This window comes from Ambystoma mexicanum, chromosome 2q, assembly GCF_040938575.1.
Source record: "Ambystoma mexicanum isolate Mex_15411 chromosome 2q, UKY_AmexF1_1, whole genome shotgun sequence".
Classification (NCBI taxonomy): domain Eukaryota; kingdom Metazoa; phylum Chordata; class Amphibia; order Caudata; family Ambystomatidae; genus Ambystoma; species Ambystoma mexicanum.
This window is the reverse complement of record NC_090924.1, coordinates 621,991,844-622,011,889: the sequence shown is the minus strand read 5'-3', so window position 1 is coordinate 622,011,889 and position 20,046 is coordinate 621,991,844. Positions and strand designations below refer to the sequence as shown.

The following is a 20,046-nucleotide window of genomic DNA, read 5'->3' as shown; positions in this document are numbered from 1 at the left end:
AATGCTATACAGCACTTTAATCCACAAACCTCTTGAACCTTTGTTTCTTTTTGGCACGGACAATATCAGAGGGGGACCAGGGCTTAATATCTTTGGCTACCCCCTGATCCCCGGGAGTAAACCTGGGCCATCACAGTTGCGACCATGTGATCCAAGTTCCAGGAGCAATTCCAAGTAAAACCTTTACATTTTGACCAATTTATTTACATTATTAAGCATTCAACAGAGACAATTACCCTGCAGGCTCACCACTGGATTACACTTCATAGGTACTTGGCAGGTCATTCCCAATGTAGCATGGTCACTCATAGGGACCTTTTTTATTTACAAGTCAGGAAGTAAATCTAGGATCACCTGATTTACAAAAATGTAGTCAATCAAGGAACTGCGTATCATGTGTTTCTGGTGTGTATCACAAGGGGGACAACATCAAATTCAGCAAGTAATGCCATACACTGCTTGCCATACCTTGAGACAAGGCAGCATGCCCACCTGTCTCACGCAATAGAGGAGCATTAAGGCAGGCCGTATTAAAATCCCCTGCTGGTATAATGCCACCTTTACTGTTTTGGTCAGACCAAAGGAGAAGAGTGTCAAGTACAACCTCAATGAAGCCTCCCAAATCGAGGGATCATATAATGTTGCTACTAATGTGCGCCCCGACATGTGGGAAACCAACCAATATGGTTGCAAGAAAATTCTCATGTTCCCTAGTATCCATATACTGAGTAAGTAAATCTAAATGTACTGCCCTAATACACAGCCCACCTTCGAGCGCAGCACAGACAGGGGGCGAAATTTCTTAGAGAAAAGTTAATACGCTATTGCCCTGCCCGCTGTCTTCGCTCTGCCTCTGCTGATCAGCTCCTTGTTCCCTCCTTCCGGCGGGTGCAGATCATGACTGTGCGCTGTAAAAGTTTCATTAAAATAACATACTGGTATTTACCCCATCTGGTCCCTGTGCACCAATACTTGGGATTGCCAGAGGTCAGAGAGCCTCACTTAAGTGTGACGCCTCCATCTGTCATCCTTGTAGCTGACCAGGGTTTCTTTTTAAAGTACAATTTTGCGATTCAAGACAGGAGCTTAGTGGATGACGCCCCTGCTCAAAGGGCACTTGGGGCACTAATGTAGGGCACTAATGTAATTACAGCATTGTGATTGGAGGCTGCCTTACTGGCCTCAGTGCCATTCAATTCGATCTCGTTTGCAATGGGTTTGGGCCAAGAGGAAAGAATTCAGTTGTAAAGCGGTCTCTGTAAAACAACCTCTCATAATACCATCAACCAAATCATTGTTATAATTTCCCATTATCAAGCACCTTCATGCAGAGTACAAGGGGTTGCTTTGAGGGGTCCTCATTACTCTCCGTAGCCAAACTGGTAGGCCTTTGTTTGCCCCTTTGCAAACATTTGCAATTGTGTTTTGCGCTTGCAATGTTTGGATCCAATAGGGGAATTTGGGGCATTGAATAAGGATTGCTCCGCACAAATGTACTCCAGGGCTTGTTACCTATTAATTGCTGAACGGTACTTGAGTGACTAGGTCAACTATTTCTAATCAATCTGGCGGAGTAGATACAGCCTTACCAAATCAGAGTATATCAGCACTAGAATGAGCTTGGTTATTTACTTCAATACTATTGGAGCTCCCCTTAACTTAAGCTTCATTCTGGCCATTAGGGCCAGAGGAAATCTATCAACCACAAGAAATATACGATTTGTTTCACATTACTCTTTGGCCATTTTCGATTGTCAAGGATGCTAGATTCCAGGGATCGACAGCCCTTTTTCTCATTTGTTGACTTGCTGAGCGTCTGAGTCAAACTGAGAAGAACAAGTTACTTCTTACCTGGTAACGTTCTCTCGATGGGATGTTCCTCCGACGTATTCCTTATCTTTGATAGATCACTTCCAGCTTGCTGGCCTCGGAATTTTTTTTCAGTAGAGGGCGCTGCGCGTCGACATCCCTCGAGTCGGTGTCCCTCGACGGCCTCCGTATCGGCGTCAACGTCATCATGCGTATAAATCGACTCGCGCAGCGTCCGTTGCTCAGTTCCGTTTTGTAGCTTGGAATTATCTGTTAATGAATTGGTTATTGACCTTGAAGGAGCGTAAGCTGCAACCACAAGGGAAGTTTTACTGAGGGGATGGATGGATGGGAGGGGCGATAAGGAATAAGTCGGAGGAACATCCCATCGAAAGAACGTTACGAGGTAAGAAGTAACTTGTTCTTTGAAGGGATTGTGTCCTCCGACGTATTCCTCATCTTTGACTCCCATAGCAGTGGTGTGTAAACGGAGGTGGGAGTAAAATTGTCATATTCCCTTTTAAGAGTGAACCGAGTGTAACACAGCTTTGCCAAATCTAGTCTCTTGACTAGAGGAGGAATCCAGAATGTAGAATTTAGTAAAGGTATGTGCGGACGACCATGTGGCAGCCGCACATATGTCTCGAATCGGTACCCCTCTCTGGAGGGCCGAAGAGGCTGCGATACCCCTGGTTGAATGAGCCCAAAGATTTTGAGTAGGATCTTTCCCTGCCAATTTGTAACATTCTAGAATGGCTAAGATAATCCATCTGGAGATGGTCTGTTTTGTAATTGGCAATCCTAGTTTGTGCCCTGTGTAACCTATGAATAGTTGGTCTGATTGTCTGATCCTAGCCAGTCTGCTGATATAAAAACTCAAAGCTCGCCTTGGATCCAGCCTATGCAGCCTCTCTTCCTCTTTCCCTGGATGGGGAGGAGGATTTAATGAGGGTAAGGTTATTTTCTGAGTGATGTGGAATTCAGAAACCACCTTTGGGAGGAAATTAGGCTTCACTTGTAGGACAACTTTTTCCTTGTGAAAAATTGTATGAGAAGGTTTACAAGATAGGGCTTGTAATTCGCTCACCCTCCTGGCCGATGTCAAAGCCACTAAGAAGACAGTTTTAAGGTTGAGAAATCTTAACAAACAAGAGTGGAGTGTTTCGAAAGGAGTACCCATCTGGAAATTCAAAACTAAATTTAAGTCCCATAATGGAACTTGGAACGGTCTCGGGGGATTGACATTAGTTAGCCCCTTCAGAAATTGTATTACTAACGGTAATTTGAAATATGATGGCTCCTCTGCAGTGCGCTTGAAGATAGACAGCGCTGGAAGGTAGCCCTTGGTTGTACCAACTTGAAGACCTGAATTCACCAAATAGAGTAGAAAGGATAGCACCATTGGTGTACCACATGAAAAGGGGTCAATATTCTTTTCTCTACACCAGCTGCAGAATTTGTTCCAACGGCAGCGGTATAAAGTTTTTGTTGCTGGCCTTCTGGCTGAAAGCAACACCTCCATGAAGTCATCTGGGAGGTCCCAATCCTTGTATCTCAACCTTTCAGAAACCAAGCGTGAAGGTTGAGGGTTCTGATGTCTGGATGGAGAACCTGACCTCCCTTCTGTGAGAGAAGATCCTCCCTGTGTGGAAGACGAATTGGAAGGCAGATGGACATGTCCAGAAGGTCCGGGTAACACGTTCTCCTGGCCCAGTCTGGGGCAATTAGGATCATAGTCTTCCGGAATCTTCTCAACCTCCTGATCATCTGAGGAATGACAGGGACTGGAGGAAATGCGTACAGAAGTGGAAACTCCCAGTCCACTATGAACACGTCCCCTAGAGCTCCTCTCGGGGGAAATTCCCTTGAACAAAACTGATCGCACTTCTTGTTGATACTGGAGGCGAACAGATCCACTTGAGGGGTTCCCCAAAGGGCGAAGATCTCTTGAAGGACTTCCTGAGCTATCTCCCATTCGTGAGAGACTGTTCTACCTGCTCAGAGCGTCCGCTGTCAAGTTCTTCTCTCCGGCTAAGTGAACTGCTGATAGAGATTCCTTCTTGAATTGCCCAAAACCAGAGCTGCATCGCCTCTCTGCACAGAGGCAGTGATCCTACGCCTCCTCTTTTGTTGAGGTAGTGCATGGCCACTGCGTTGTCCGTCATTATCAGGACATTTTTCCCTTGTACAGATGGAAGAAAAGCCTTCAGCGCTAGTATGATTGACAGTACTAAGTTAAAGTAGTCGTAGTCTTACTACCTGAATATGCCACCACATCGACCCCTTCCAACTGTACAGTGTTGCTGCCACGCAAATGTCTCAGTGTACTGCATACAACATGAGCTGCATCTGCAAAGTAGACAGCCTTGTGAAGACATGAGGAAGGAACCTGCAGATTAGGAGGAAGACATGGATGCACAAGCACATATCAATACACCATGAAGTGTACAATACAACAATATCCACTAGGGATGTCTACACAGTATTGACTACAGACTGCCCACACAGCTCATGGGAGCCCAACGTCACTGTGTAATTCAATGTCACTTGATCACACCCTTTGCAAGCCCATGTAAACGGGAAGCAGGAGGGGTGTGTGTCTCACGAACCCAAGCATCAAACCCAAACTCAGGACAAGCCTCCATGTGCCCAGCCGGAATACAGTGGATGCCCATGGGAGCCACACAAGGCAACACTGTAAAAAAATTGCCAATCACACTATTGGCTTTGCCAATGCTAGTTTTTAAAGTTGTGGCTCTAAATGAAATGGTATTGATTTTTACGATTTAAAAAATCAAAAATCAAAAATGGCCATGTGGGGCCAGGGGGGAGGGGGAGGCCACCCAGGAGGTTCGAGGACAGGGTGCACACCAACACCCACCTGCGTGGATGTTGCGAAAAAAAAATACCTTGGGCTCATGGCCTGCACGGCTATGCCATTGTGGGAGAACTGCTGTCGCTCTGCTCATCCTCTGCTGCTGCATCAGGAGGCGGTGGCACTATGGGAGGCAGCCCACGCAAAGCCCTGGTATGGTCCTCCATGGCAGCAAGCATGCAGGTCTGGAAGGTCTGATTCTGGAGGATTAAAGTGCGGAGATCCCCATGCAGCACATCACGGGTTGCCTGCATTTCTGCACGCATGGCCTCGCGTGATGCCCAGATCGCCTTGCGTGTTGCATGCAGCTGAACGTGTGAGCTGCTCCAGCTGCTGTTCTGCCCTTAGATTACTGGAAGCCACAAGTGCTTCCAGATTCTGCCTGAGGTTATGTAGTTCTACCCTCAGGGCTTCCCTGTGGCCCTGGGACTCAATTGATATGGATTCGCACAGAGTCTCCAGGGCCGCCCGTCTGTCCCTGTTGGACGCTAACAGGTCTTCACTGTGTGATTGGCAAATGGAGTCTGTTGCCTGCTGTTGTTGCTCAATCTGCCTTTCAGGGGGGATAATGGAAGTGGGCACCCTCTCCATTGCCTGAGCCATCATTTCTACTGATGCTGCCTGTTGGGTTGCCATACTGTACATGGAGTTTTCCCATACAGTATTGCCTGGTGGGGCACAGCCACCGCGTCGACGGGCACCACCCCTGTTTGGGGCAAGGCAATATGCATGATGCTTTGCTGGCACTGCCTGAGGCTGCAGGACTGCATTCCCCTCTGATCTGCTGGCCCAGGAACAGGATCAGATGCTGTGGAGTGTGACCCTGTATCCGTAACCGCCAAAGGCGGACCTACCAACACTGACAATCCCATAGAGGGTTCTACCCCTGGTCCAGGTGGGTTGGACAGAACAGAATCCCTGCCAGAAACACTTACCTGCGACTGCACATAAGTCTCATCATCCGACTCAGCACCTTAATAGAGGTCTGGGGAGGTGCACCCAGAGGCACCTCTGGACAGTATGGTCTGCAGTAACATTGGGTTTTCACCCACCACCACACCACGTCCCCCACTGGTGCCCTTGTCGTGCCCGAGATTCCTCCTGGATCATCTCCTCAACCTCAACAGCACCAACTGCGTCATCTGCAAAAACATGAAAGACAACAAATGGAAACAGGCATGAGCACCATAGCACACACATAGGCCGTGACAAGCCAGAGATCCAGTACACGATTTAGACATGTCCCACATGACTATAACCCTGCCATGCATGCACCGGCCATAAGTTGGAAGTGGAGTCAAAAAGGCATACACTGGGGAGAGCAAGATGGAAAAGCAACACATTTGCAGCATGTTGGGTAGTACTGCCATCACACATCAGGCTGCGAGTGGCATGTCCAATACACATACATGTCACATGCTACCACACAGATATCATGTAGCATAGCCACGGTAAAGTACAAAACTACAGCAATGTGTCAGTGAATGAGTATTGTCACACATCCATGTGACATCGACAGGATTAGAAGATTAATGGTGAATACTGTTGAAAAATATGCATGTGCCACACAATGAAACGCATCCAGTTTCCAATAATACAGTCATTGTGGGCTGATCAATGGTTGGTCCCTTTGACATCACAGGAAACATCTGTCATGTTCCACATGCAAACAGGCCCTTATAAAAATGTTCTGCAGGCCAAGACTCCATCAGCCTGAATGGTCTAATCATTAACATAACCATGTGAAAATAGTGCCACAGTGTGGGCTGTGAACAATGACCGAAGCATAGCACATATGTCACAATAGTGCAGAAAAATGTCTAGCAAAAAGGGGAGAGTGGAAAAAAACAGCCTGAATGAACACTTACAAAATGTGAACTATGTAGTTGCAAGAGGACAGTTCAAGGTAAAGTGCACTAATGTGTGCCTAATTGGCAACTGTGGGCAGAAGGGATACAGTCATACCCAAATCCAAGGCACGTAAATGTATGGGAGGAAGCAAATGGGTGACCCATAACACTCAGGAGTACACACCCTCACCTGGCACTGAATCAGAACTTGTCACCCAAACAACATACACATGGATTACACACACATGCATAGGCACTCACCGGACAATGCTTTGTAATCAGGAAGATCTCCCACACCTTGGATCTGTTCCTCTGACGAAGGTCCCAGCAACAGACTCATGTTCAGTGAGTTTGTTGTCCTCTTGTGGAGACCCACCGCCAGTCACCAGAGTAGTGGCATGATTTGAGGCCAGCTTGTTCTTTGCTCTGCGTTTCAGGTCATTCCACCGCTTGTAGCAATCATCAGCTGTGCGCCTCACAAATCCAAGGGCACTTATGCGGTCCGCGATGGTCTGCCAGTGTGCCCTACGTTGACCAGGTGTGGTCTTGCACCCTGCAGTCACCAACATTTCGCGGCGATGTGCCGACACATAGGTCACAAGTGCATCAAGTTCCGGGTCATTAAAGATAGGCTTCCTTGAAGTGCCGGAGTGTGTAGCCGTGTCTGGGGTCTCAGCCTGTTGTGCCAGAGTACCCTTCTTTCTCTTCTTCAAAGGTGGAGCGGAGCCTGAGTGGCTTACGCCGCTCTGGTCAGTAGGGGCAGAAGCGCAGGTGGACTGGGTACTGGGAGTGTGGGAATGCACAATGACCATAGGTCTTGGTGCAGGCAATGGTTGCAGGGTGATGTTGGCAGGGGGAACGTCAGTTTGATGGACCTGGACCGACACTGTCCTGGCTGGGAGAGTCAGAGCTGGGGCGGATGGAGCTGCAGCTGCCCCTGTAGCCTCCCCACCCTGCCTACTTGGAGCAGCAGATGACATAGCTGCCCCAGATCCCCGTGGCTTGGTGACAACAACTTGCACCGCCACATGTGGCCTAGACTTGCTGACCTGGAAGTCAGCCTGGGAGTCATCCGGTGCCAGGTCAGGTGCCATAATGGGCTAGTCCAACAAGGGCTGAGCTGGGATGGTGTCAGCCACATTTCCCTCAACCATGGGGGATGGGGCATGGGTGTCCCCGATTGGTCCTCCACACAAGGGGGTATAGGAGCACCCTGCAAATCCCAGCCATGTCCCCTACCGTGCCCACCACTTGAAGGTTGGCCACCTTTGCCTCCCTTAACGCTTGGTCACCTCCCAACCATGGCACTGATGTTGTGTGTATGGGAGTTGCAGTAAACTATTGTCCTGGGCAATTGTGGGTCAAAGGGGTAGGGTACTAGATGGAATTCGTACCCTAGTGCTCTAACAAGTCTGTCTGTGACCCCTGGGGGAAGATGATGGGTCACGCAATGCACAGGCAGCCCAAAATCAAAAACTAACGTGCACGCAACCCCTCGTAGACCACATGCGTGAAATAATGAACCCGCACTACGCTGTGGCACCCAGAAACACAAAAATAAGCGTACGCTTAATACATGCAGCCTACAATGACCTCTGAAGGGGTACGCGACACATGGGGCAAGTAGAGTTGTTAAATACATGCACGACTCACTGTCTGCCTGGAAAAAGAACGTGAAAAATACACGCGTGTGCGTGTTGGCAACACCCCCGCCAAAAGAATTGTACGCTGTCTGAGGAGACAGGACAAAAGAAGAAGTGAACGCTGTTTGAGGAAACAGGCCCAACAAAATAAATCAGAAAAAAGCTGTCAGAGGCAACAGGGAGTACGAACTAGAAACGTTGTGAAGTAATTGCATGTGAACCGACAAGAACTACAGATTTCACCCACTTGCTCTCCGCGAAAAGCACGTACAAGGAAATGGCGTCCGACACGTAGCTTTTAAACCAGCCCACACGTACACGTCACATACGCGTGTACGCGGGCCCTTTCCTCCAATTACACGCGATGACACTCGGACGTGCAGTTTTTCCATGTGTGCTCTGTCATCACGTGCTATGAGGGAAACGCCCTCGCGCGTCACATCACTTACGCGCTAAGGGCCTTTGGTCCAATGAAATCGCGTACGTGTGCTGACGCGCTTACACGCTAAGGCCCTTTCCTCGAATTAAACGCCGACGTGCAATTTTTTCACGTGCCAAATCACTCCGCATCAAGCTGGCCACGCGAAAACACACAGAAGACCACGCTCCTGCCCTGAAGGCCATTTTCCTGCCCCCCAGAGCCCTGAGCACGCTCCCACCTGCCATCTGCTGCTGCCTGACTGCCTGCCTGCTGGCCACGTGCCCTGCTATTTGGTGCCTGCACATCAGCCATCTGCAGGGGTCCAGTTGCTGTGTCCACCCCTGCTGGAACAGAAGACTCCCGACTGGGATGCCATCGCTCCACAGCCCAGCCCCAGGACCCAGTTGCCCACCCACGCCTGCCTCGGGGGTCGCCATGTCGGGGCAAACACCATCTGAGACCACTGGCAACCCCCAGCCAGAGGGGCAGAGGGCCACCAGCTTCAGTCAGAAGGAAGTTGGTGCCCTGGTGGAGCATGTCCTGGGGCATTATGATGCCCTCTTCGGAAACATCACGCGCCAACAAGGAAGGACGGGAGAGGATCTGGGACGACGTAGCGCGACATCAAGCACGTCAAGAAGCGCTTGGAGGACTTAAAGTCCAGGACCCTCATAAAGTCCCGGCGCCTCGCGGAGGGGGGCCGGGTCACCATGATTGACATCCAGATGAGGGTCCTGGAACACGTAGGCCCAGCGCTCCACGCCCAGATGCTGCGGAGGACGACCCGTCTGGAGTGGAGAGGTAAGTGGCCAAGCATTGGTGTGTGAGACAGGGCATGTTGCAGTGTGCTGGTAGCCTGATACTTGCCTCTATGTGTGACATAGGCCATGTATGGATGTGTGTGTGCAGGGACATCATAGTTATGCATGTGAGACCAGTAATGTGTGAACCACATGTTTGGTGCATGACTTACAATGCAACATGGGTAGCTGTTTGGCAAATGCACACATGAAAGCATGCCAGTGTCTGTTCTTGCACATGGTGGGGGTGTGAAGGATGGGTGCTGCTGTCATGTACATGTATGGTGCTCATGTGTGTGTGTGTCTGAGAAGTGTGTGTGTGTGACTTAGGTACGCCATGGATTCATGACACATGTCTGATGTGTACATTCAGTCATGCAGTGCGGTCAACGTTGTATGCAGTGTGTCTATCGACTGTCTGTGGTGTAGAAGGCATGATGCATGACCCTCTGGTGATGTGTGTGCATGGGATCAGTGTGAGCCATGATGCATGTGACTTTGAAGGAAACATCTTGGTTAACAGAGGCCCTTGTACATGGATGCTGATGTTGATTGCAGGCGCCGGGACTGTTTCTGCATGTGTGTTGCGTGCATTCACCCATGTGTTGTGGGGGGACAGGATGGAAGTGACATTTGACAGTGCCACTCATGTGTTATTGCTTCCTGTGTACGGAAATGTTGTACTGTACCCTGATGCTTGTGTTCTAGGTCTCCCTCTACGCAGCGTCAAGTGAAGAAGAGGGCAGAGATGGCGCTGTGGAGCCAAGCAGCGGGGATGCCTCCACCAGGCGGCGATGCAAGGCCCAGCCACTCTCCCAGGAATTTCCATCATCCGGGAGCGAGGGGGCTGGTGCCGCGTCTGCCACTACAGCTGTAGCAGAAGGGCCGGGTGAGCCCCCACAGGGGCTGCCAATGGCGGAAGATGGTGTGGAGACATCCAGGTTGATGGTCTCCACAGGGGCGGAGGAGCCCACTACTGAGCCCCACATGGGGCCTGGTGGGGGTAGTACCACTGGTGCAAGAGGTGCAGTCCAAGGCCAGGGTCAGGGGGCAGCACATGTCACCGCGGAGGGGCCTGTGCATGTTGCTGTCCTTGACCCTGTGACTGCACCACCATGCACCAGCAGGGATGCCCCGTCCCAGGCCCATCCGCGGGTAGGGGAGAGGGCCATGTCATCTGCCTCTCCACTACCTGTGGACGAGGGGTCCCACGACCTTATGGGCTCCGTCCTGGTTGGTGTTGCGTTGCGCACACGTGTCATTCGTGATGACGTGCATTCTTCCTGAGTGGAGAACGCACGCCATCACGAAGAGCAGCGTCGTGACGTGGCACTGCTGGGAGGGGCCCTGGTCGGTGGGTTCCTACATGTGTAGCGCACTCTGGCGGACCTCTCCTCCTCTGTGGAGACTATGCGCCTTCTCCACACCGTCTTCCGGCCCAGATTCCACCAGGGCCCCCTGTGGACCTGGCCCGACCAACACAGCCAGCTTGGTGGAGCTCACATCCCTGCCACAGTCGGGAGTCGGCGGTCCAGCAGGGGTGGACACCACAACTGGAGACCAGCTGATGGAGGATGTGCAGGCTCCATCAGACAGGGCACATGGACAGCAGCAGCAGGAGCAGGCTCTAGGTGGGAGCAATGACGGCTCGGGGCCATCAACATCGGAGGGGCAGGCATCGGCCAGAGGGCAGGAGGACCCAGGAATGGGAGTGTCTTCCGTGTGGCAGCAGTTGGGCCAGCAGATAGATGCGGAGCGGCGGCGGGCGGAAGAGGCGTGGCTCACATGGTCAGGGCGGAGTTCTCCATGCGTTGGGCGTTGAGGCGGGCAGAGTGCCTCGAGGCCAGGGCAGAGGCCCACCTCCGGGACATCGACATGGAGCTCGATGATGCACAGGCCCGGGATACCACAGAGTGAGCCGCAGGACTTGCCCGCCGCCATTGTATATAGTTGGATAGTGTTAGGTTTTCTTTCAGTTTTTGTTTATTTTGGGGCGCTTGGACAATGCACCACGTATTTGTATATAGTTTTTTATTAGGTAGTCTTTTTTGTAGGTTTCATTTCATTTGTTGGGCTCATGGACCCTGGATTGTTCATTTGTACATAGTTCACCAGTGGATTAATCTTTTTTTTTATTTCACCATGGAGCAATGGATTTCACTTTCTTTTTACCCTTGGATTTGCTTTGTTGGACTGAGACTTTGGACACCATTTCTTTTGGATTTCTTTGGATTATGATTTGTTTATTCTTTTACAGACATGCAGTGTTTCTTTTATTATTCCCATTGTTGTGTGTTGTATTTTAATTACAGTCATGTTGTGTTTAATACATTTTTCTCTTCATACTTCGATGTGTGGTATTATCTCATTGGTTTCATGCATGTCATGATATGGGTTTTCACATTCACTCGCACCCAGTGTGTGTGTGTGTGTGTGACGGACATGTGTTCATTTACATACTTGCCATTGGGGTTGTATCATGTAATTGGCATTTCTATGGGGGTGGATGCAATACTTGGTTAGGGGTTTGGGCTGGGGAGGCTGGCCATAAGGGCCATGATTGAGGATCGTCATGCTGTGGGGGCAGGGGTACATGAGTGGGGGCCTGCTGGCAGGTGCCCCCGACTGCTGGGGGGTGGGGGTGCAGGGTGACATGAGTGGGGGCCTGCTGGCAGGTGACCCTGACTGCTGGGAGGTGGGGGTGCTGGGGGACATGAGTGGGGGCCTGCTGGCAGGTGCCCCCGACTGCTGGGGGGTGGGGGTGCTGGGGGACATGAGTGGGGGCCTGCTGGCAGGTGACCCTGACTGCTGGGGGTGGGGGTGCAAGGGGACACGAGTTGGTGATCAGTAGTGCAAGCCGAATTGTGGCTTGGCTGAGGGGCATGCCCATGGTGGATGGGCTGCCTGCGGGACATGACCAGGGGTGCAGGGTAGTCACCTGTGGTGTGGGCTGCCTGCAGGGGCAATGGAGGGTGTAGAGGGAACACCTGGGAGGACCCACACTGCCAATTCACGTGTAGGATTCTCCGCACACCTCCGAAATTCACGTACTCCGCTCTGACAGCAAAATCGCGTGTGAAACTTCCCGCGAACCCCAGGAATACACGTACCCCACTCGCACACGCCCTTTCGCGTGTGAAAATTCCCACGCACCCCAGGAATACACGTACCCCACTCGCACACGCCCTTTCGCATGTGAAACTTCCCGCGCACCCCAAGAATACATGTACCCCACTCGCACAGGCCCTTTCGTGTGTGAAAATTCCCACGCACCTCAGGAATACATGTACCCCACTCGCACAGGCCCTTTCGTGGCTTTTCCTTGCGCGAGGGGCGTTCTTGGGGGTGTAACTGGCCTGCTGCAGGGTCGCTGCACCACTGTGCACCACGGCTGGTTTTGGGAGCCAAAATCTATAAATACGCTGTGCGCGGAAATGGATTTTAGCGCACGCGGCTGGCGCAGAGATTTGCATGCGCACACTGTGCGCCAGCCGCGTGCGCCACTTGTGCGCTAAATTCTATGAATTACCCCCATGGTAGTTATGGCTACAATACATCTCCACATGAGTCAGGCAGATTGGCAGCTTCTAATTTAAAGTCCAATATCGGGAAGTTCTTTTAACAGTATGGGGAGGCTTCGTTCAGATCAGCGGAGTGTGATTTTGTAAAATGATATGGACAGTAAGATTACATGTTTATTGTATTGCTAAAAATCACCATTAACAAACGCCATCCAATTTTGACCTCAGTTGACAGAATGACCTATACAGACCTCTGTGCAGATACCCTCAACTTCCTACATATGGCACCAATGTTGAAAAAATTTGATAAAATTATACAAGACTGCTAAATAAAATATATTCTGTACACAATTTTTACAGTAAACCCCTAATCAATAAAATGTGTGCGTATTTTGCTAAGGCATTATTGCATGGACCTGCATGGACTTCAAGTTTGAGATATGTGGTATGTTAAAATGCAATTGTTAAAATGCAAATATCCCCCCAAAAATGTGTGCATGGACGAGGCTGTGATGTTGTCATAATTCTAGCTTTAAGGAGATTGGGAAGTAAGGAGTTCATAGAAGGAAAGGGGCGGTGCTCAATCTAGCTCCACGAAAAGCTCCATCTTTTCCCAGTCTCTTATTAAGCCTGCTTATCCTTTTGTGACATCTTGTATTTGATCAGTCGGGTTCCTTGAATTAGTTGGGCTCCTTCATTGGTCAAATGGCACGCAAACAAAAGCCAGTTCCTGGGCTGTACCTTGTAGGCAAACCTCATAAAAAGCAACGAGTAGAGCCTAAGTGCAAATGTCATTCGACCACTAATTATCTCTGGAGACTTCATGTCATTAATAGCAGTGATAGGGAGGCCCCAATTGGCCACAGGTCCCCAAAAGTGCGTGCTCATGAGATAATCTCTGAAGTCCTTGCTCTTTGCATAATCTATGGCCCTTTGGGCAAGCACTCCGGCCATGGCGATGGTCAAGGGGAAGCCGTTGGAGCTGCACAGGTGGAGCTGAGCATGTTAACAGGGACAAGTAAATGATATGAACAGTTTACACTAATGGGCTCATGGGGTTGGGGGCGGTGAACAGGTCAACAAGTAAGCGGAAGAATACTGGATTTCAGAGTCTGGTCTATTCAGGTAACCAAATCTAGGGGGGTCAGTGGCAAGTTTTGCCAAGGACTGAAGTCAGAGGGAAAAGGATCTTCAGATCTGTTAAAGGTGTGGTTATGGGGGTTTGGGCCAGACAGGCATACAAAGGGAGGGGAACCTTATACGAAAGAAAACGCAATCAGTTTCAGGCCCTGTTAGATGCTCGAAATAAAATGGAATTATTTTCTGGAATTTGGTAGTGTTACAGTTCGCACTCCAGATCATGACTGCCAGTCCTCCCACATTCCCAAGGGGAACCCAATGAACAACAATTATAGAATTAAGGGAGGAAGGGAGACTGCTCTATAAACCTGAACTGGCATATGGTACAGCAGGCATGTGAGAAATTAGACCGGGAACTGTGGCCAGCTGACTATTGCCGAGCTAGGTCGGATGTATGCTCACATGAATAAAGTACACATTAACTGGTTTAAGTTGTGTACTACAATTGCCTCATGCAAGCTTGTTGACACAAATGGTTCTCCACAAAATAGTTATAGCAAAGGAACACTCCTGACTGAAGTGTGGGAATTCTCCACTGGTTTTTTTTCCACCTGGTAGGAATGACCGATACAGGTGCCTGGGAGGGAGTTCTGAATATACTGGCAGACTACATGGCGTGGTGGATTGAAAAGTTAGTCACTTGGGCTGCTTCCACAAAAGAAAAAGTAAGCTCCTGCTAACATTTTCAGTGCTGTGAATATAAACATTTGCCTCCATTTCTTTAATTTTTTAGACATTGCATCTAATATTGGGAGCTCACTGTTAACCCAACTAACACACATTCATTTCAATTTCAGGTACTTGAATATTATGATTTTATAAGAAATTGTTTGTTCTAGTCGATGATGAAATTGAGAGGCGAGTAAGGGTTTGGAGTTCCCTTCTTTTCCTTGTACGTGATCTGTAAACAGAAACTTCATAGTGATTCCTTCCTGTACATATGTCAGCTGGGGCAATTAATGAATTGTTTTGATTGACTGCCGTTTTATCAATCAATTTAAAATTATGTACGGAATCCTAAATAAAAGATAGTTAAACTAAACCCAATTGTTTTTATCCAGGGCATACTTCAAATACAATACAACAAAGGCGTTTCAAAGGATTTAACAGACAAAGGGCGCGTAAAATATTTTACCAATGGTAGAAGTCTGCTACTAAAACAGCTCTCTAATCTGGAAAAATCTAATTAGCCATAGGGAAAATTAGTGCGATGAGCCCTTCGTTCTAGGCATTTTGAGTACTACATACAAGTGACAGGTTTGAATCCTGGGCAGAGACAGCGTTTCATTAATATGTCCATAAAACATTACTTTTGGGTAATAAAATAGCTATTAGTTAAGGGCCATAACAAAAATTACTTAGTTACTTAAATACTTAGTGGTGTGGCACATACATGTGTTCCATACTATTCATTCCAAAACATGTGCTACTGTGCGGGTTTAAAATTACCCAAATACAAATTGTCTCAAACAAAAAGGTAACAGACTAAGAATTTACTTACTGCTACAGCAGTCAATGCTGTGAGAACACCAGAAAAAAATCCACCGCCTCGTTGTCGATTGGCTCGTCCCAAGTTTGGTGTTGCTTGTATCTGATCATTGCCATATTTGTGAAAAGCCAGCAAGCTGTGAGCTATATCACTGTTTTGCTGGATCTCTTCATTCCTATGCTTCATGGCATCAGGAAACAATTTTTCAATGGCATCCCTGAAAGAAGAAATGATAATCAAATATTTTTGAATCTGCAATAGGAATACAAAAACAAACCAGACAAAAAAGGAAATAGATCACAACTAGATTCTCATAATGTAATATAGGCTGATCTAGCAACATAGAACTGTTGTGGGGCCTGCACGCTGCTTTGATTCTGTGTTCAGAGGCTGTTTTTGGGGCTCTTCAACATGCTTTTTCTCCTACTCTGAGCTCCGTTTCACTCCTCCTTTCATTGTACCTCCAGTGCACAACACCATGCCCCGTATTTCTCCTCACTGCTCTGTGCGTGTTCGCTCTGTATAGGAGAGGAGCTGTGGCTCCACACCACACTGTGCGCAAGGGGTGGATCGTGCAGACATCCTTTGCACACTATACAACATGTACGAAGTATATAATAAGTAGTATAGGTCTACATCACTATACAATACTCATATGTTGATGCAATGGTAACCAGTCATTACTAAACTCATTACTTTTTTTACTGAACTATTAAAATATTACACAGCACTATGCCTCTTTTCCAAAACAAAGACAATTAATTTCAGAATATAAAATCCATTGATATCTATAAAATCCATCAATATTCTGTAAGTAATCCATTGTGGGTGTTTTAATATTCTGTGGGGTTTATCAATAAAAACATCCCATCCATTTTTCAACTATTTTCTAAATAAGACAATAACATTATTTGCCCAGTGTCGTGAGATTTGTATTTCTGACCTGGATATATGCAAATGACTGCCAATCAGTTATGATCAGTACATCAATGCTAAACAAAGGCTAAACTATACACAATTTTCTTCCTACCAATGTGTTCCGATATCTAAACATAGCTTCCCAAAAATGCTGAAACGTTTGGGTGAAAAACCCATGCCGTGAAATGCTGTGTACGCAGGGTGCACAATTTGAACTCACCACCAGCCATGCTGTGTGTATGAATAGAATTGAGGTTGCGAGAGATCTACGACTGGCCTGAAGCTTGCATTTTTTGCACCCTGCTCTATGGAGCATCCACATTCTACACATGCAGGTATATTTCTAGGTGTGAGGGGTCCGAAATGTGAGGCAGACCACGTTGTAAATGCAATTTTATTATATTCAAAAGGTTGGATGAACGCCTCACTATCCAACCCCTGACGAGGATTTCTCAGGTCCGCCGAAGTGCCTCCAGGGAAGGAAAGCTTCCCTTGCCTTCGCTTCCCGCTGCGCAGCCTCTGCAAATCGGGTCTCCAACAGGCAAACTTCTCATATACATGCTTCCTGCTGCAAGACTTCTGCCCGTTAGACTCCGGGGAGGTACAGACCCTCTCAGGACCGGCAGATGCAATATGCTACACATAGGTCCCGGCATCTTCGCTCTCCTCTAGCTTCAGTCTGGGTTGCCTGCACGAGTCATTATTCTTCCTCCTCCTCCTCCTCCTCCTCCTCCTCTCTCTCTCTTAGCCTGCACCTGAGGAGGCTTTTTAAGCCTCTCAGTCTTCCTCAGGTGTGGGTCTCAATGATTTGACTACTCCTGCAACATTGCACCTCTTCGGCACTCTTCCTTGTCCCAGTACCGAGGAAATTATGGGACGCAAGTCCTTAATGGAAAAGTTAAGTTTGGGCTTAATTTTCACTTTTAAACACAAGTTTGTTCCTTACAATATTCTTTAAAGGAATTTCATAAGCATCAGTCACCAAAATTGATTGACAAGGAATAGGTAATTCTTTTAAGCCATTATTATTCATAAAACTTTGTTCACTGTACTGATGGTTGTCAGAGAAGTCTTTAGTTTTATAAGTCTCCCACTTTAGTAGGGTTAGCAGTTTGTGATTTTCCTCACTCCTATCTATATGTGTATCCTGTGCAACAGTAAAATGGTTATTACAACTAGCCATTACATACAGACAAATTAAAAAGGATCCCTGATGTGTACTCGTGCTAGATTAATTCTGTATATAATACTGGGTCTTGCGAGGGTCAGGTGAGATCCCTCCTTGTGCAGATCACTAACAGAACAACAAACTAAATCATCAATCCTCTCTCGCGCCCCATTTAAGATACATAAGAAAAAAAATCTTTGAAACGACAAAGTACCTGTTCAATCTTTATAAAATTTACTTTATTGTCCAATAATGAAGGACTTTTAACAGCCCAAACATATCCGGGAAAACACTTCCAATTTCCATGTCAATTAATACACATTGTTGAATAAGTTGTCATCTGAAGGATATCTGCATTTTGTAGCAAATGCCTTTGCCTAAAACATGTTTCACTTGGAGAGGGCATCACTTATTGCCCCTTCTAGCAAGCTTCTTCAGAGGCTAAACAAGTCTCTAACAAAAATAATGAGATCTTTCATGAACAATTTAGTTAATGTAAATAAAGTTTCCTGTATAAACGAAACAAAAGGGTGACCGAGTGAAAAAATATTTTAATAGATTGTTGTAATAATATAAACTCTGCATATAAACGCATTACCTATTTTAGTCGAACTTCATCTAATATCTTGCATGCATTTATAATGTCAAAAAAATGTTCCAATTATTTTCCGCCATTGAATATTAGAGAACATGAACAAAGGTTATATCTAGATTCAATTGAATCCCTCTAGCCCACTCAACAATGTCTTTACTGAATTAAAGGAATAGTGCGCTCAGCAATTTTATTGTCCCGAGCATTCGGGCATGTGGTTTTAAGCATACTGATCGATCGTAAAGACATTTCCTATGCACCTTACCTTAGTTTTCCTCACTTTTACACATGTAAGAGCGTGGCGATCTTGTGCTAATCTTATCCGTTGCCGTATCGCCCTAAGTTCAACTGCCCTCGCGGCACTAAATCATATCACCCGCCCCTGAAGAGGACATAACTAGACGCGTACGGCCCATTTCACGATGCACATGCACGTCTCAGGTCAACGTTCTCTGTGTGCCAGCTATTGATGTTTTTCCATGGAAATGGCAGGACGCCTCTTTCCTCAATAAGTATAAACAGACTGCTGCTCATCAGACAACGTCACAAGTGCTTTTTCTATCGTTTCACTGTTTTTTTTGTATAGCCTGTGACTCGTTTCTGCTCTGTTCAGCTATCTTCGCTGCTGGGAGGTCGTGCAACCAGATACTTGTACTAGCATTACTATCGATTTTAATTTTGTCATATAATGGCAACAATACAGCCTTACCAGTACGAACCGGAGTATTCGGAGGCGGAATTAGTTGATCGAGAAAAATGCGGAAATGATGGGGCACCAGTGGACAGTTGGGAAGACGAATCACTGGATCCTGAGCCAGAGCATAGTCGCATGGAAGATGTTTCCTGCTGGTGTACCTGCAATCGATGCAAGGTTATGCCAACCGAGGGGGAGAACTGCTGCTGCAGAGAACACTGGTTGCCTGGCCTACATATCGGAAGAAGACACACCTTCGCTATGCGTTACCTAGCTGCATGACTTCAGGGTCGCCTGCCTCACAAGGTCCTTGTTCAGGATTATTATGGTGCTTATGCACAAACTTTGCGCAACAATTCGCCCTGCAATCAGAGTAAGTGTAGTCTAGATTTGATGTCACTTTCACCACCGAGGCCACTAACAATTCTTCTTTGTCTCCTAGATTGCCCTAACTTTGATCTATCACTGCCAAATTAATGTAGTCTGGCAATTCAATACATCTCTGGCGCTTTGGAGAAATCAGAATGTCATCTTATTTGTCTTTCAATTAAGAAACAATACTTCTCTGTGCCCCAAACGTTATGTATTGCATGGGGGTTCACTTTTGTAATGTGTCAACACTTTAAAGCCCAAGTTGATTGATCCATGAAGTAACATTTGTACGGGCAACTATGCCATAGGATACAGGATGCATTTTCAAGTAAGGTTTGTACACTCATCAGGTTCATTTAAATACAGTATGCATGTTTCTCTTCCACAGGTGGTACAGGCTGGTGGCCCATCGTTCCTTTACATGGTGGATTCATGGGAGGCTTGGATGCCGCGTTCGACAAGTAATACCCACCTGTGTCGTTTGAGTCTTTCGCACCAAATTCCCCAGTGATAGCGCACAGTACAGGAGATTTTCCCACACTGTGCTGCAACCCGACGTATACAATTTGTAGTACATTTGTGCCATCAACAACAAAATAAAATACAAATGATCTTTTATGAATAGTAGTTTCAATATTTCAGTGAATCAAGGACACGCTCACTTGTCTATGAGTGACATGCAACAATGGTTGGTGCCCTTTTAACACCTTGTTTACTTCAAAAGGTATCTTCTGCTTTACTTTTCAGTGCCTCT

General features: G+C 47.5%; 1 protein-coding gene and 1 pseudogene across 5 annotated transcripts in view; both read right to left on the bottom strand.

Moving 5' to 3' along the window:
* The window catches only part of BFAR (bifunctional apoptosis regulator), a 799,780-nt gene that overhangs the window by 488,861 nt on the left and 290,873 nt on the right, over positions 1 to 20,046 (bottom strand). For all 5 annotated transcript variants that reach the window (XM_069647786.1, XM_069647783.1, XM_069647787.1 and 2 more), the window contains one exon: positions 15,561 to 15,765. In XM_069647786.1, the coding sequence (XP_069503887.1) occupies positions 15,561 to 15,765 (205 nt within the window). The remainder of the gene's footprint in view (positions 1 to 15,560; positions 15,766 to 20,046) is intronic.
* LOC138568996 (mitochondrial pyruvate carrier 1 pseudogene) lies at positions 13,470 to 13,935 on the bottom strand (annotated as a pseudogene).